Raw genomic sequence first — 17,868 nt, 5'->3', positions numbered from 1 at the left:
GTGAAGATGCTATGAAGATTGTTAAAATGACAATAAAGTATTTAGAATATTATATCAACTTAGCTTAAAGCAGCAACAGGGGTTGAGAGGATTGACTCCAGTTTTGAAAGAAATTTTACTATGGGTGAAATGCTATCAGATAGCTTGTGAAAGGAAGAGTTGATCGGTGTGGCAAACTTCACTGCTGTCTTATTTTAAGAAACTGCCACAGCTGCCCCAACCTTCAGCAACTACCACCCTGAGCAGTCAGCAGCCATGAACTTTGAGGTAAGACCCTCCACTAGCAAAAAGATTACGAATTTCTGAAAGCTCATATGATGGTTAGCATTTTTTAGCAATATTTTTTAAAATTAAGGTATGTACATTGTTTTAGGGATAATGCTTTTGCACACTTAATAAACTACATCATAGTGTAACCTAACTTTTGTATTCACTGAGAAACCGAAAAAAAAAAAATCATTTGACTCCCTTTACTGCAATATTTGCTTTTTATGGTGGTCTGAAACTAAACAAAATATCTCTGAGGTATACTTGTACAAGACTGACAGAAAACAACACTGTAGCAATAGTAAATCTTCCCTATCAATAATAACTTGAAATGTAAATAGGTTAAACTCCCCCATCAAAAGACATAAAATGGTTGAATGGATAAAAAAAGAAAAATAAGACTCAACTATGCCCTGTCTACAAGAAACTCACTTTAGATTTAAGGACACACAGAGGCTGAACGTGAAGTGATGGAAAAAGATATTTGATGCAATTGGTAACCAAAGGAGAACAGGAATGGTTGCACTGATATCAGACAAAATAGAACTTAAGTAAAAAAGTCACAAGAAACAAAAAAGGATATTATATAATGATAAAAGTGTCAATTGACCAGGAAGATAGAACAATTATATATGTGTGTGTATCCAACATCAGAGTGCCTAAATAGATAAGGCGAACATTGACAAAACAAAACAGAAAATACATATGGCAATACAGTAGGAACCTTTAACATAGCGCTGCCAACACCTTTAAATAATGGATAGAACATCCAGATGGAAGATCAATAAAGAAATGGAGAACTCGAACAATACGATAAAGCAAACGAACCTAACAGCATACATAGAACATTCTACCTAACAGCAAAATACACATTTCTTTTAAGTCTACACATATCTTTCTCCAAGATATATCAGATGTTAGGTCACAAGATAAATCTTAACAAATTAAGGAGGACTGAAATCATACCAAGTACCTTTTCTCCCCAAGATAGAATGAAACCAGAAATCGACAGCAAAAGGAAAACTGGAAAATTCACAAATACGTGAAAATTAAACAACACATTCTTAAACAACAATGGGTCAAAGAAGAATTCAAAGAAGTAATTAGAAAAATACCTCAAGACAAACAAAAATGAAAACACAACATACAAAAAGTTATGGAATGCAGAAAAAATAGTATTGAGAGAACTTCATAGCACCTACATTAAAAAAAAGAGGAGGGCGCCTGGGTGGCTCAGATGGTTAAGCGTCTGCCTTTGGCTCAGGTCATGATCCCAGGGTCCTGGGATCGAGTCCCGCATCGGGCTCCTTGCTCAGCAGGAAGCCTGCTTCTCCCTCTCCCTCTGCCTCTCCTTCTGCTTGTTCTCTCTCCGTCTCTCTCGCAAATGAATAAATAAAAAAATTAAAAATAAATAAAAATAAAAATAAAATAAAAAAAGAGGAAAGATCTCAAATAAACTATCTAACTTTACATGCCAGTGAGATAGAAAAAGAAAAAAAACTAAGACCAAAATTAGCAGAAGGAAGGAAATAACAAAAGTCAGAGCAGAAATAATAAATAAAATAGAAAAACAATAGAAAAAAACCAATAAAACTAAAAGTTGGTTATTTGAAAAATTAAAAAATTGACAAACACTTAGACTAAGAAAAAAGATAGCACACTCAAATAAATTTTAAAAAAGACATTATAATTGATGCCACAGAAATAAAAAGGATTGGGCTCAGTCGGTTAAGGATCTGACTCTTGTTTTGGTCTGGTCATGATCTCGGGGTTGTGAGATCAAGTCCCAAATTGGGCTCAGCACGGAGTCTGCTTAAGATTCTCTCCTTCTGCCCTTCCCACTCCCTGCCTGGTGCACCCTTTCTTTCTCTCAATCTCTCTCTCACAAAAAAAAAGAAAGAAAGAAAGAAGAGAAAGAAAAGAAAAGAGAAAACAGATCATTAGAGACTACTATGAAAAACCACTACTATGAAAGACTATTTTTTAGAGACTACTATGCCAACAAACTGGATAACTTAATAGAAATGGATAAATTACTAGAAATATACAATGTACCAAGACTAAATATATAAATATATAAAATAATATAATATACAAAGTGTGTATATATATATATATATATATATATATATATATATATACACACAGTATATTTTTTCACAAGTTTTAGAGATTAGGACCTGGACATCTTCCTTTGAGGGCAGTTATTCTGCCTATCTATCTATGAAATCATTAGGTAAATGGCAAGGAGGTATTAAGGTTGCAAATAGAGTTGCTAATCAGATGACCTTAAAGAGATTATCCTGAATTATCCTGGTTAACCCAATATGATCACAAGGGTCCTTTAAATGTGAAAGAGGGAAGCGTAAGAGTCAGTGTTCACTTGATGCAGTTTGAGAATTACATGACTGACCACCAGCTTTGCATATGAAAGAGAGACTTGAGGCACAAACTTTGGGCTCCTCCAGAAGCTGGAAAAGGCAAGGAAATGGATTGTCACCTAGAGCCTCCTGAAAGGAACATAGCCCTGCCAACACCTTGATTTTAATACACTGTGACCCATTTGGGACTTCTGAACTTCAGGACTATAAGATTATTACAGAACTGTAATAAATTAATTTTTTAAGCCGTTAAAGGCACACATGTGCACACACACATATACATACGTGTGTTTGTGTGTCAGTGTCAGCTGGTGATAAATGCTATGAAAAAAATAAATTTGATCAAAGAGGTATGAGTAGGAAAGGGTATTTTATATGGGGTGGTCAAGGATGAGGTAATGTTTAAACAGAAATGTGAATGAAATGAAGGAGCAAGGTATCTGGAAGTAGAACATTCAGAAGGGAAATCAGCAAGTACAAACTTCTCCAAGTCAGAAGTTTGCTCAGCATTTTTGATCAATAGCAAAAGTCCAATATGGCTAATGGCTAATATGGAAAGTGAGTCAGAGGAAACCAGCAGGATATGAATACTACTGATGGTTACATAAGGGGTCATTATTCTGATTGTTTTTGAACGGGGAGTGGCAACGAAGGCAAAAGGGGGGGACTTTTACTTTTGCCTTATTATTTATGTTTTTTGATGATGATGCATTACTATTGCCTTGTTAAGAATTTTTATTACAACATAAAGGTACAAGAAATCTGAAGCACAGAAATGACAAGTGTAAACATGAAGAATGTATCAGCAGGGTTTATATGATGTAGTTGGTTTAGTCCAAAAATTGAGGGAAAGGGGTAAGAAAAAAATCAAACTGTGCTGTTGTTATTTATTTATTTAATTTTTAAAATTTAATTTTATTTACATTCAATTAATTAACATATGCTGTTATTTTAAGAGGTCTATTATCTATTTGCACTTTGATACATTTCTGAGTTTGCAATACATGTCAATAACAACATGTATAAATGTGTGTGCCCACACACATAAACAAATTTAGGAATCCTATGGTTGCTTGATACCGAATTACTTGGTCTGAAGGTGAATTTTTAAAAATACAGAATGAAGAAGATCACTGAATCCCTACCTACCAGAATATTTGGATGGTACTAATATTATAGAAACCCACAGTTACTATAGAGGTGTGGAGTAGAATTGAGAGCATGGGATTTGGAATCAGACTGCCTAAGTTCAGACCTTGGCTCCACCACCAGCTTTGGGACTGAGAAGGATTCATTTGCCCTCCCTGTATCTTAGTTTTTTTCCATCTGTAAAAGAGAGATAATAGCATCTGGCGGTGGAATTGTGGTAAGGAACAAATCCACTAAGAAGTATAATGCTAGGACAGTGTCTGGCATATAATATGTGCTCAATAAATGTTAGCTTCTATTGTTATTCTAGCTCTCCGGTCTTGATCATTAGACTGCAATTAACGTATTTTATGCATACTAACTTGCAAATATGCTACAAGGGACCATTCTGGCAGTTTTAACTGTTTCAGCCAGATTGCTCTCACTCTACTATGTGATCATTGTACTTTGAGATCACTGTAACTCTCAGTGTTTAAAAGCGGAAAGAACCGAGCACACCATATTACCTTAGACTTGCATTCACCATTCCCTTTTACTTGTGACTGCTATTCTGCTTAAATATTACTCAGATCTTTCATCAGAATAGACTAATCTCTGAAAACAAACATGTTCTCTGGACAAAGTTAAAAGGGACCTTATATAACATTATTGCAACTGAGTCTGATTCCTGTGGTCTTTATTCAGCAATTAAGACTACAACTTTGAGGAAAACACTTAATATCTTGGTAAAAGACAGCCATAATTAATTTTTTTTATTTCTTCAAAAATTCTCTATGGGGTTTTAAAGACTCTGACTTGGGTTTAAGAGTTTTCAATTTCAAGCTGGATGACGTTAGGCAAACTTTTCAATTTTCCTGAGTCCTGGTTTCTTCAACATTGTGCTCAGGGAGTACTTCTTTCTGTCAATGAAAATCCCAATACAAGCTATATCCTTTAATGTCTTAAGTTGTAAGACAAAATCAAGACACAAGATTATTACTTTTACTAACCTGCATTTGAAAAAATTAAATGGCTTTCCTAAGTCAGTAATTAGGTGTTTGGTTCATGTTTTTGATTGTTATTATAAATCTCTTTTCTACCAGCCTCTATTATTTAAATTATTAGAATAACAAATGCTGTTCTTCAAAAGAAAAAAAAATTAATAGGTCAAGACCACAAAGTGATTCATAAAACTAATGAATCTGCTCTCTCTATAGGTCAATTCCAAGATTTTTTATGTATTACTCATTATACAGTGACTTATTTTAATGAAATTAATAAATATCTTTTGTCCATCAAGAACCAAAGAGAAGATATCAAAAGATTTCTAAATTTTTTAACATTAGTAAGCTCTTAGCCATCAGAATTATCACCAAAGAAACTCCTTTTTCAGATTTAAAGACTTATTTAAATCAAGATATAGATCATTCTGTTAATATTTTAAGATATGCTTTAGTTGGAAACTCTAATTTGAAATACAATGTTCTTTTCCAAAACTGGTTGTTTAAAAAAAAAAAAACCTCCACTTATTTTAGTTTGGAAACATGAAACTATTCCTACCTTGAATCCATTGCAGCATCTAGTTTCCCTTTCCTTTGGAGGTGTTGCTTCTGCTGTCTTTTTCAAATATTGATTTGAGTCCATCATGGAACTACCGATATCATGTGAGTGTTTCCAATTGTCGTTGTTGTTTGGTTTGAAATGATCACCTATTCAGGGAGAAAAAGGAGAACTTATTTCACTTTAACAATATATGATTCAAAAATAAGAAAAGCTGCAAGGTTGCCCTCAATCAATCAATAAACCCACTAATACTCATTCAGGGTCTTTGATGTCCTGAGCACAAGACTAGGTAAATGCTAGACACAAAAGGAGGGCAAACACACACACACACACACACACACACACACACAGACACAGACACATACACAGACACACAAACTGCTAGCTTTAGGGGGATTATATTTTAATTGGGAAGATAGATTTATGAAGAGAATTTGAAACAAGTAAATAACATAGAGTCACATACTAGATGAGATAAGAATTTTAAATCACAAAAATTTTAAATATGTTTTACGTATCTACATTATAAAATTTAGGAAGGCAAATATATGTTTACTTCATCTTTATACTTTTACAAAGTGCCGAAGAGTGCCTTGCACATAGTAGACAGTCAAAATGGGTAGAAAAACAATGTAATGAATTATAATTATAGTGGCTGAGCCCAGAAGATTTCGTGGAAGAGATATCTCGAGAACCAGGTTTGAAATGCAGGTCGAGTTTGGATTTGCTAAAGAGAGCAAAGCATACTCTAAGTACCTCTCAGACAGACTCTAGCCATACTTGACCTTACCACATCACGATCCTACTTTATTTTAATTTTGTTCATTTATTTTTGAAGAGAAAATGTATGCAGTTGAATATATGTAAAATATATGTAGTTGAAAGTACAAAATATCAAAAAGACATATCTTAAAGATTCTTTCTCTAGCCCTTGTCCACCCAGCATCCAGTTTCTTATTCTGAGGACTAATAATCAGTTTTCAGTGACTATGATCCAGAAATATGATATGTATTTTTAATTAAATACATAATAGTTTCCTTTTTTAACACAAATGGCAGCATACCATTAATACTGCTCTCTACCTTTTTATGCTACTTTATATACTTTATATTTTAATAAATGACTTCCTCAGTTTTCTTATGGTTGTAGTTTATCCTATTATTCATAATATATCTAGCTAGTTACATGTTGATAAACATTTAGGTTGTATCTAATTATTTCATATTAGAACATTTTCTTAGTATGTCATTTTATTTATGTGTGATAATATCTGTAGGACAAATTCTTACAAGTGGAGTTTTGAGGTCAAAATGCAAGAGAAATTATAATTTTGTAAGTTATTAAGCCTCTATTTAATTTTTAATTTTTATTTTTTTAGGTTTTTATTCAAATTACAGTTAGTTAACATACAGTGTAATATTAGTGTCAGGTGTACAACATAGTGATTTAACATTTCCATACAACATCCGGTGCTCATCACAAGTGCACTCCTTAATCCCCATCACCTATTTAACCCTTCCCCCCACCCACCTCCCCTCTGGTAACCACCAGTTTGTTCTCTATAGTTAAGAGTCTGTTTCTTGGTTTGCCTCTCTCTTTGTTTTTTCCCTTTGCTCATTTGTTTTGTTTCTTAAATTCCACATATGAGTGAAATCATATGGTATTTGTCTTTCTCTGACTGACTTATTTCATTAAGCCTCTATTTTAAAGACTAGTAAAATGAGCAATTTGTTCCTTAGATTTGCTCTTTCATATAGAATAGTGGGCTCTTCACTGAGGTTTAGAAAATGTATTCTTATTCATACATATCTGCATAACACATACTTATGTATCTAAGATATTTATATACAGAAACACACATAAGCATAGATAGATGATAATTAACAGGGCTGTATAATTACAGTTGATTCTTATTATTTGCAGTACTTGTGTTCTATAAAGTTGCTGCAAACAATTAGCGAAACCTGAACATGGTTCTTAGGGGAAATACAGAGTTAGGTCCAGTATATCTCTGGTCACAGTATTTTCAACAACCAATCAATTTATAACCTTGTTTCATGTGTGCTTCTGTTTAAAGACATCTAATTTAAATATGTTGTTGATCCATTAATTTTAAATTTGTGACTAACAGCACTGTACAGCTCATCCCTGAAGGAAGTGTCTGGAGCTCATATATTCTTTCCATCGTGCGCATCACAGCCTTCTTGCACTTAGGGACACTGGATAGCACTTTACACTATGCTTGGGAGCTGTTCAAACAGCAAAATCATCCAAAAAAAAGCACAAAAATAAAAAAATATGGCACTAAATAGACTGTAAAAAGATTGCTTGTTTATAATACGAGAGCTAAAACAAGGAGGCAGAGCCACATTTTATCTGACCTCAAATGGGACCATGTGTGTTGGACAATTCTGATTTTTTGTCACTCTGTACAGGCATATGAATGACCACAAAAGAGCAGCATTGATTTTGGGGTTACAAATAAATTTTAGTGAGAAGGCAAATTCACAAATACTAAATCCATGAATAATGAGGATCAACTATATATTTTATGTGTTAATTTATTCAATAAGGATTGAGTCCCTATATTATATATAAAGACCATGAATATATATAATGCCAATTTAATGGATGATATAGAATACAGAAATTATAAATATTTAAAGATATTATCACTTGTGTATATAAACATATGCATCAATGCAAAAATCCACATCTATGTACATCTAAGTAAATCCTAGTTATTCCACTTTTTTGCATGTACTCCAAACATGCCTGTACCTATTCAGTTACTGAGTGGAGTGGAGTGAGGAAAAAATCACTAGTTGGGTGGTCCCAACATCGTAAGCAGTCCTTTCATAAATTTCAAGTTATTTTTTTCATGAATACCTCTTTCTGTATCTCTCCCCAGAATTTAAATGGTAGAAAGTCATTTTTTACCACTTAATTCTATGAATGCAAATCTCTCTGAATGATTGACATGGTGTGTATATGCCCTTTAGCTTAGTTTTGTTTGTTTGTTTGGTTTTGTTTTTTGGCTACTGAACAAGAACTCTTGAAGGCCATTACCTGACCAGTCTAGTCCTGTTTACTGCAATTGATTAAATGCCAATTATCCTGTCTTTCAGCCTTCTTCCTGTTTTATATCTATCATATCCACCTTCAGAATCTTTCAGAGGTCCCCAGTAGCGTACAGAATAAAATTCACATTTCCTATTTGAGATGCTTTGCGAACCAAACCCAGCCCTTGTTTTTAGTCTTATTTCCCAACACACCCATAAGCTCCTTCAGCTGTGTGGAACCAACTGTCCCTAGAATACTCTGCCCTTTTGTATGTCCTTCTTAACCCATAATGTTCCTCCTCATCTCTTGGTGGTAATTCTGCCCCAAATCACCCTTCTTAGATATTTCTTCAGTTACTCCCAGTTGAAAAAAACCTCTCCACACTGTTGCTCCACTAGAGAATATAACTTGTAATATAGTCATTAATTTTCCCTATTATTTCCACTACTTTCCCAGACAGGTTACTATTCCACACCTCTCTCCTAGATATTGAGAAAAAATATGCTGATAAAAAGTGGGAAATGTAGGCACTTTCCCCCCTCATTTCTGAGAAAGGTTAAATGGTAATAAGTGACTCCAGAGTAATTACAAAGTTGGAGTATCAATTTAGGTTTGGCTCTAAACACCACACTTTTTATTTCATCATGGCATTTTAAGCCTGACTCGGAGATTTTAACTTATTTTTCTCTGGACATATTTTTTTTCTCAGAGTCCCAAAAAACTGACATTTAAATGAATTTTGGGGACACAATATGTTTATAAAACAGGACCACAGGCATTCAGACATAGCACTGCAATTCTTCCTTCAACAGAACAGCCCAGTTCTGCTTAGTTTCATTGGGCTGGAGAGGGAGCCAGAATCTCACCAGCCTCTCTTTACCTATGTCAAGCTTTTACTGTTTGAGAGACCATAGAAAAGCAGTGCAAGCAGGTGATCCAGTTTGTACTATGCATCCATGAAACCAGGAGGGAAAAAGAGAAAACAAATTTACTTACTTTTTAGACCTTTTATGGGAGGACTTTCCCCATTTTCTACCTCCCTTTGACAATAACAATTGTCTTATAAGGGTAGCCACCTTTCTGAATTGGAGAAGGGAACTAATATTTATTGAGTTCTTAGTTTGTGCCAGGAACCATGCTGAGCAATTTTTTTTTCTCATTCAATCAAAGACAGAATTATCTAGAAAACTTCTTTCTTTTTACTCACCTTTAGTCAGTCCAATGAGTTGAAACAGGAAAGTAGAGGTGGGTGAGTGACTTTGAGACACATCCCATTTCTTGATGTTTGCTAACTAACTCTCTACCCCATATTATCCAGTTAAGATGGAATAAAAGAAAATAGGGAATAAATCTAATTATTCCATATAGTTAGTGAAAATAATTGCCTTGTGATATATTTTGAGAAGGTGGCCAGAGATCCATTTTTTTTTTTAAACTTGAAGTTCCAGTTATCTAGAAAGTAATAGGAATGGGGTTTCAAACTTTATTTTTAAATTTCAATGTCTTATTTTCTGTATTTTTAAGAGTATATAAACCTGAGGCTCATCTATCTCCAGAAGGAATACTTAATGAGCTTTAAGGGCTTACACGTAAGTGTGTAGAAGACACAAAGCATAAAATGTGTAAAATTTATCATATCCATCAAAACATTTTTCCCCTTGAAATCTATGGCAGCTTCTCACATAGAAGAAACCCTGAAATTAGAGAATGTCAAAGGTTCTTACCTGGACTTAGAATCCCACAGCAGTAGCTACAAGTCCATCCTTTATCTGTTGTTAAAGCCTCTCTTTAAATAGTTAGCTGGCTTTTCTTTTTTTTTTTTTCCATCAGTTCAATGATGATTAACCATCTTATTAGGTCATTGTCCTAGTCAGAAGAAAATTAACTAGCTTTCTAACAGTCTGTTCCACATGCTGGTATTTTAAAGGTTATATATTTTGTGCCGGTCTGTCAATGCTACAATTGGACCCCTCTGGTTGGTTCTTATTATGATTTCAAGATGCCCCTCAGCAATAACCATCAGGGAACTTTGAAAAAATAAAGGTTTATTTCTTATAGGACCTGGAATTTACACAGCATACATGGGGCCACACAGCAAGGTCATGGGTAGAAGAAGAGAGCACAAAGCTTGGGGCTCTACTTTTATTGGGGTTGAGGTTAGGGGCTTAGGGTTTTACCGGGTCACTCTCATTGATGAATTTAAAACATAAGAGTCAAAACATAAAACTCAGGAAAAGAAAAACAAAAATGACCCGAATGGTCAGTTATTGAAGTCAACCAAGATTGCTAAAACAAAGATGCCTCAATGCTGGGGGCAGTGGCCTGGCTCCTTATCTATAGTCAGTGGCTGACAGTGTATTTATTTGAGATAGTCCTCTTTGAAATGAATGCTTTGGCAATCAAAGCTTAAGCCAGACACGTGTATTACAAAAAAGAAAAAAAAAAAGAGTTTACACTACATTATATTAATAATTTCTCAGAATTTATCAATTATTTTTATGTAAAAGTTTAATTATTAGGCTTTGTTTCTGAGAATAACATATTTGCTTGAGTTGGTTGCATAATATTTTTTCCTTCAAAATTAAAACAGATTATCCAAGATATTTAAAACTCCTCCAAATAGAAAAGAATTCAAAACAGTTTTTTAAATGTGTCTACAGGTTCCTTTAGCATTTAAGATAAAATATGTTCTTTTGGGGGGTGCCTGGGTGGCTCAGTCGGTTAAGCATCTGCCTTCGGCTCAGGTCCCTGAGTCCGGGCTCCCTGCTCAACGGGGAGGCTGCTTCTCCCTCTCCCTCTGCTGCTCCCCCTGCTTATGCTCTTTCTTTCTCTCTGTCAAATAAATAAAATCTTAAAAAAAAATGTTCTTTTTGCTTGACAGTTTGGTGCAATTCTAATACGGCATTGATGAATACTGGCTATTATATAGAGAACACTGTATGTATGTGTGTATATGTATATGTATATACACACACACACATGCACATACACATGCATATATAGCAATTTGAGGATGCATATATGAAAACATTACCCCTTAATCACTTCTTTTTTTTAAAGGTTTTATTTATTTATTTATTTATTTATTTATTTTGAGAGAGAGAGAGAGCATGAGTGCATGAGTTGGGGGAGGAGGGGGAGAAGGAGAGAGAATCTTAAGTAGGCTCCATGCTCAGCACAGAACCCAATGCAGGGCTCAACCTCATGACCCTGACATCATGACCTGAGCTGAAATCAAGAGTCCAACACTTAACTGAGTGAGCCACCCAGGTGCCCCAACCTTAATCTCTTCTGTAAGACAATTGTTTGTACAGCTGTAGCAATATGTATTTAAGTTCTATATCTCAGTTATCTGATATATTTGTTCTGTCCTTGTTTATTCTTGGAAGTACTAGAATCATGGGAAGAACCAGAGATTGTGGAGAGGTAGAAGGGGTTGGGAATTACCTAATTTCCCAAGGAAGGGGAACTGGGAAATGCAGAACTGGGGCAAAAAAAATTAAGGCCTGGGCTCCCAGGCAGTCTCTTGCTGAATCAGAATCTATAGAAGGTCAGCATGCATCCCCCACACACCCCACTACCCCATCTCAAATCTCCTCACAAGAGATTCTGATTCAGCCGACTAAAGATTATGTGGGGTTTTTTTAAAATAAGCACTTTGGTTATTTTTTTATTGAACTCTAGATTCTGAGAACCATTACAGCAGAACTAGAGAACACTGTCAGGACATTATGGCCTTCCCTATTATGCAGAGTGGAAATCTGGCTTAGGTGCTCCCACATTAGTGATTTTCTTTTCAAATTTCCATTCCACCCAAGGTTCCTCCCAAAACTTTGTTTTGGGATAGCTATATAAAAAGAATGAAGGTAAAACAGAACAAATTAACTCAGAACATTTCTAATCCCTAAGCTAAAGCCTTCTGGTGAAATCCTAAAGTGTTTCCAGAGGTCAAAGAGCATTCTCTGTGTTCTTCCTTCCGCATGATGGTTTAAATATTAATTAGACTATTTTTGTTAAACTTGCGGAGAAGTAAGGTGGTCAGAAGAAAAATGTTACAATAGTTCTTTCAAGATCCATATTATGGTAACATCCATTGGTCAAGAAAATTGTAAAATTTGCTAAAAATAATCTAGTGATACTTATTTTAGAGATAATTGTTACAGTTCTGATGACATATCATGGTCTTGAAATCTGATAAACTTCAATGCCAATTTGTCTCTGCTACTTGCTAACAGTATGAACTTAAAGTTATTTAAACGTTCTAAGCATCAATATCCTCATCTATAAAGTACAAAGATAATACTTGGAGTAAGGATTAAATAATGTATGTAAAGTGCTTTACAGTACCTGACATCATAGTTCAATATCTATTTCCTAATAGTTCAATATCTACTGCCTAATTGTATGACATTTGTGTATTATAAATATTTAAAGCCATTAATTAATATCAAATTAATAAAAATAACATCTTAAGACATGTGCCTGCCAGTTTTTTCTGACAGTTTTTATTGCCAGAGTTCTCAGGTGGGTGCTACAGGCATGCTTCCAGAGGAAGCCTTCAGACTCAGAGCAAACATGCTGCCACCTGTCTACCCCACTTTCCTTGACAGCGGTCAAGAGGCAGCTCTCGGAGGCTAGGTACTCCTGGAAAGAACCCAACATTTCTCTACTTACTGATGCTAAAGGCCTGGCATCATCATGATTAATCTCATCATAACCATTATCTCTGTAATGTTAGGCACCACCATAAGAAGAAAGGGATTTCCTGATTACTCTCATCACCTCCTGTCTAATCCCCTTTTGGCTCTGCACATCCCTGTTTTTGCCTCTCCCAGTCCTGAACTGAGACCCTTCTCTTGAGCCTCTTGGAACTTAGTGGTTAATCACAAGTAGAATTCCCTTTACTTCAGCCTCTTCTCTGAATTTTTTGTTGTTGTTGTTCATCTCTTGCTCTAAATTAAACCTGGCCCCTTCCCTGAAGCCTGCTTCTGCTGCTGTGATCAATGGGGGCTGCACTATTCTCCATTTTGCTCCCTACCAGATGGAACTAGTTTTCAAGTTGCCTTACATTGCTACTTCTTTTCTGTGTTGATACCTGCTTCCCTCAGAATCTATATTTTTGAATCTCATATCAGTGGAATTATCTACCAATCCTTAAGTCACTCCCCCTTATTCTATGACCATTTTAGCTCTTGGTTCAAAGCCAATCTCTCAAAATATTAATGTCGTTATAACTATTGGTGATTTCCATGATTGTGAAGATAATCCTTTTAGTTCTCTGGCTTCTTGGTTTTTTAACCTTCTCTTGTCCAGTGATCTTTCTTCTATTTAGTGGATATATCCTAGACCTTGTCACATGAAAAACTTCAACTTCCCCGTGAGATCAGTTTCAAGGATTGGTTTACCACTGTCTATCTTCCCAGCATATTCTCTGTAATACCCCAGATGCAACCATGTTTCACTAATCAGGATCTATATAATCCACTGGTTGATTCTACCACAGATTTCACTGCTCCTTGTTTCCTGTCCTCATTTTCCTGCATATCTGGGTTAAATTTAGTGGTCATGGTAATCACTTTTTTTTCCATATATCTTCAAGTCATTAGTAACCTTTGCATCATTTTAATTGCTTGACAAAACTACAACCTTGATGAACCCCATCTCTCAGACTACCCTGTCCATTCATCCATGCTACTGACTGGGGTTGAAGAAAAGCCTCAACATGTTAACTTTAAATTTATGATTAAGCAACTCAAATGAGGGCGCCTGGGTGGCTCAGTTGGTTAAGCGACTGCCTTCGGCTCAAGTCATGATCCTGGAGTCCCGGGATCGAGTCCCACATCGGGCTCCCTGCTCAGCAGGGGGGTCTGTTCTCCCTCTGATCCTCTTCCCTCTCATGCTCTCTGTCTCTCCTTCTCTCTCTCTCAAATAAATAAAAAAAAAAAAAGAAAGAAAATCTTTAAAAAAAAAAAACTCAAATGAGCCTTTCATTTTGCATAGGTATTATGCTGCATTTTCCTAATTCATGTCACCTTGTTTTCTGACTATTTTATAACTTCATATCTCTCCTCAAAACTCTAACATATCCTCTCCTATCTTTACCTTCTGCTGATGACTATTTCATGGACAGAAAATGAAGAACAAAACTTCCAAAAGCTCCTTCTGTCACATTTATCTACGTATAGCATCAGTACCACATATTTTGCCTTGATGAACTGTCCATGCTAAAGCTAAGACCATCCTCCATTTGTGCACACAGATTGTCTCTCTCCTTGTGTTCCCAAGGGTATCAATTTTCCTTCTCTAAAGAAATGTTCCCATCAGCTTATAAACATGTTCTCACTTTCCCACCTTCAAAAATCCCTCTTTTGATACCATTCCAAGTATTGTCCTATTTCTATACTATTTTTATTCAAAAAAAACCCCAAAAAACAAAACCAAAAACTTCTCAAAAGTCTTATCTAGAATATTGTTTTCTATTCATTTTCTCACATTCTTTCTTGAGTATACTCAATCAAGTTTATACCCCCAACTCCATTCAAACTACACTTGCCTAAGTCATAAATTACCTAAATGCGGTAAGGTAATGGCCTTTATCTGACTTGAACTGTTAGCCATTTTTCAGAGCTGAATATTCCCTTCTCCTGGAAATAGTTTTCAGGACACTATCCTTTGTGGTTAACTCATTGGTTATTCCATTTCCACCTCATTTATTAAATATTTTATATATCTTTGGTCTCTTAATGGGAATGTTTCAGGATTCAATTCCTACTTATTCCATGACAGTTTTATGAGTCACTCCCAGTTTTTCCATGACAACCTCAGGATTCAACCATTGTATTTTCGTAATCTCATCTATTCTCATATCTTTAATGCTCTCTATATGTTGATAATTCTAAAGTTTTTACCCCTGGTCAAAACTTTACTCCTGAGATTTTTCCTCAGGATTTTACATTTTTCCATTGCCTGTTCACCATCTCCTTTCAGATAGATAATAGGCTTGTGATACTTAAAATTTTTAAAGCTCTTCCCCTCATCTTCCCTTCCCAAATCTCACTCCTCCTATGATATTCCCCATTTCAGTCAATTGTAATTCTATCCTTCTAATTGTGCTCGCATGCATGCATGCGTGTGCGCACACACTCACACACACAATATTGGAATCATTCTTGACTCCTCTCTTACACAAAACATATCAAGCTTTAATTTCAAAATATACCTAGAATCTAACTGTTTCCACCACTACCACTACCTGAATTATTGTGACACTCTCTAATTTGTATCTCAGCTATATCCTTAAACTCACCAATTCCACTCCCCCATGTAAACTTCACCACAGAAGTCAGAGTCATCATTGTAAAAACAGGTCATATCATGACACTGCTCTGCTCAAATCCTCCAATGGCTTCCTACATCACTCACCATATAGTCCAAAGAATGGCCTTAAGGCTTATAAAGATACAAACCCCATATTCAGAGTATTTGTACTTGCTGTTCTTCCTATTTTTCCCCAGATATCTGCATAGATCACTCCATCACCATCTTTTAGTACCCACAGAAATGATACCTTTTGTCTGACTTCTTTTATTCAACATAATTATTGTGAAATTCAACCATATTGTTACATATGTCAATAGTTCATTCCTTTTTATGCTAATTAGTATTCCATTATATAAATATATTACTGGGGCGCCTGAGTGGCTCAGTTGGTTAAGCATCTGCGTTCAGCTTGGGTCATGATCTCAGGGTCCTAGAATCGAGCCCCGAATCTGGCTCTCTGCTCAGCAGCAAGTCTGTTTCTCCCTCCCCCTCTCCCTCTGTGATCTCTCTTGCTCTCTCTCAAATGAATAAATAAAATCTTAAAAATATATATATTATAATTTCGTTATCTACTCTACTGTTTATAGGAATTTGAGTTGTTTCCAGTTTTTGGCTATTACAAATAAAAGTGTTATGAACATTTGTTTATAAGTTTTTGTGTGGACATATGCTTTCATTTCTCTTGAAAAATGCCTCATAGTGGAATGCCTGGGTCATATGGGAGGTATGTATTTAAGTTTTTAAGGAATTGCTATACTATTTTCTAACATAGCTATATCATTTTACATTCTCAACAGCAGTGCATGAGTTTTGTTCCTCAACCTCTTCACCAACAATTGGTATGAATAGTCTTTTTAATTTTATTCCTTCTTGTAGATATGTAGCGGTATCTAATTCTGATTTTAAATTTGCATTTACCTCATGACTAATGATGTTGAGTAGCTTGTCATGTGCTTATTTGCTATCCCCATCTCTCTTTTGGTGATATGTCTGCTCAAACTTTTTGCCAGTATTTACTGGGATGTTTGTCTTCTTATTACTGAGTTGTAAGAGTTATTTAGATGTCTTCAAACAAGATCTGTGTTGGATATACGTTTACAAAGATTTTCAAGTCAGAACTTGAAAACTTTGATGAAGTCTAATTTATTAATTTTTTCTTTACCTTTGTGCTTTTTGTGTTCTATGTGAGAAATCTTCACCAAAATCAAAGTCAATAAGGTTTTCTCATCTTGTTCTAGAGGTTTTATGCTTTTAGATATTACATTTAAGTCTTTACTGCATTACTGAATTACTGTTGGTATAAGACGTGAGACAAGGGTCAAGATTTGTTATTTTGCCCATTGTTATCCAATTTATTTAGGATCATTTATTAAAAAGATTATTATTTCTCTACTAACTTGATTGGAATCTTTATAAAATATTGGTTAAACATAAATGTGTGGACCTATTTCTAGACTGTTTATTCTGTTCAGTTTATATTAATACCATACTATCTTGTTTGCTATCACTTCATAATAAGTCTTGAAATCAGATAATATAAGTCTTCCTGCTTTGTACTTCTTTTTCAAGAATGTTGTGGCTATTCTAGGTCCTTGACACTTTCATATACATTTTTGAATATGCTTGTCAATTTCTGAAAAAAGCTCTGCTGAAATTTTGGTAGGGATTGCAGCAACACTATAGATCAGTTTTGGTATAATTTTTATCTTAGCAATAATGAGTCATACAATCCATACACATGATATATCGCCCCTTTGCTTAAGTTTTCTTTAATTTCTCATGACAGTTATGAGTTTTCAGTGACAAGTCTTTCACATATTTTGTCAAATTTGTTAAGCATTTACTATTTTTATACTATTATAAATTATACTATTTTCACTTCCATTTCTGATTGTTTAATGTTAGTATATAAAAATAAAACTTCTGTATGTATATTGAAATTATATCCTGCAACCTTACTAAACTCACTTGGTAGTTCTACTGGATTTAAAAAAAAATATATTTCTTAGAATTTTTTTTTCTTTTTTTGAGAGAGAGAGAGAGAGAGAGAGAGCATGAGCAGGGGCAGAGGGAGAGAGAATCTTAAGCAGGCTCCAAGCCCAATGAAGGGCTTGCTTTCATGACCCTGAGATCATGACCTGAGCC

The 17,868-nt window shown here is 34.9% G+C and overlaps 1 protein-coding gene across 4 annotated transcripts in view; it reads right to left on the bottom strand.

Annotated features, from left to right (window-relative positions):
- Positions 1-10,164, bottom strand: part of SLCO1B3 (solute carrier organic anion transporter family member 1B3) — a 77,073-nt gene extending 66,909 nt beyond the window's left edge. For 3 of the 4 annotated variants that reach the window (XM_078075708.1, XM_078075707.1, XM_036119177.2), the window contains exons 1-2: positions 10,128-10,164; positions 5,337-5,485 (exon numbers count right to left, since the gene is read on the bottom strand). In XM_078075708.1, coding sequence (XP_077931834.1) covers positions 5,337-5,423 — 87 coding nt within the window. In that variant the 5' untranslated portion in view covers positions 5,424-5,485; positions 10,128-10,164. Of the gene's footprint in view, positions 1-5,336; positions 5,486-10,127 lie in introns of those variants that run through there. The other variant, XM_078075709.1, reaches the window with a different exon arrangement.
- Between the last annotated feature and the right edge of the window lie 7,704 nt (positions 10,165-17,868).

This window comes from Halichoerus grypus, chromosome 6 (genome assembly GCF_964656455.1).
Source record: "Halichoerus grypus chromosome 6, mHalGry1.hap1.1, whole genome shotgun sequence".
Classification (NCBI taxonomy): domain Eukaryota; kingdom Metazoa; phylum Chordata; class Mammalia; order Carnivora; family Phocidae; genus Halichoerus; species Halichoerus grypus.
The sequence above is the reverse complement of the archived record's forward strand: the minus strand, read 5'-3'. Positions and strand labels throughout refer to the sequence as shown.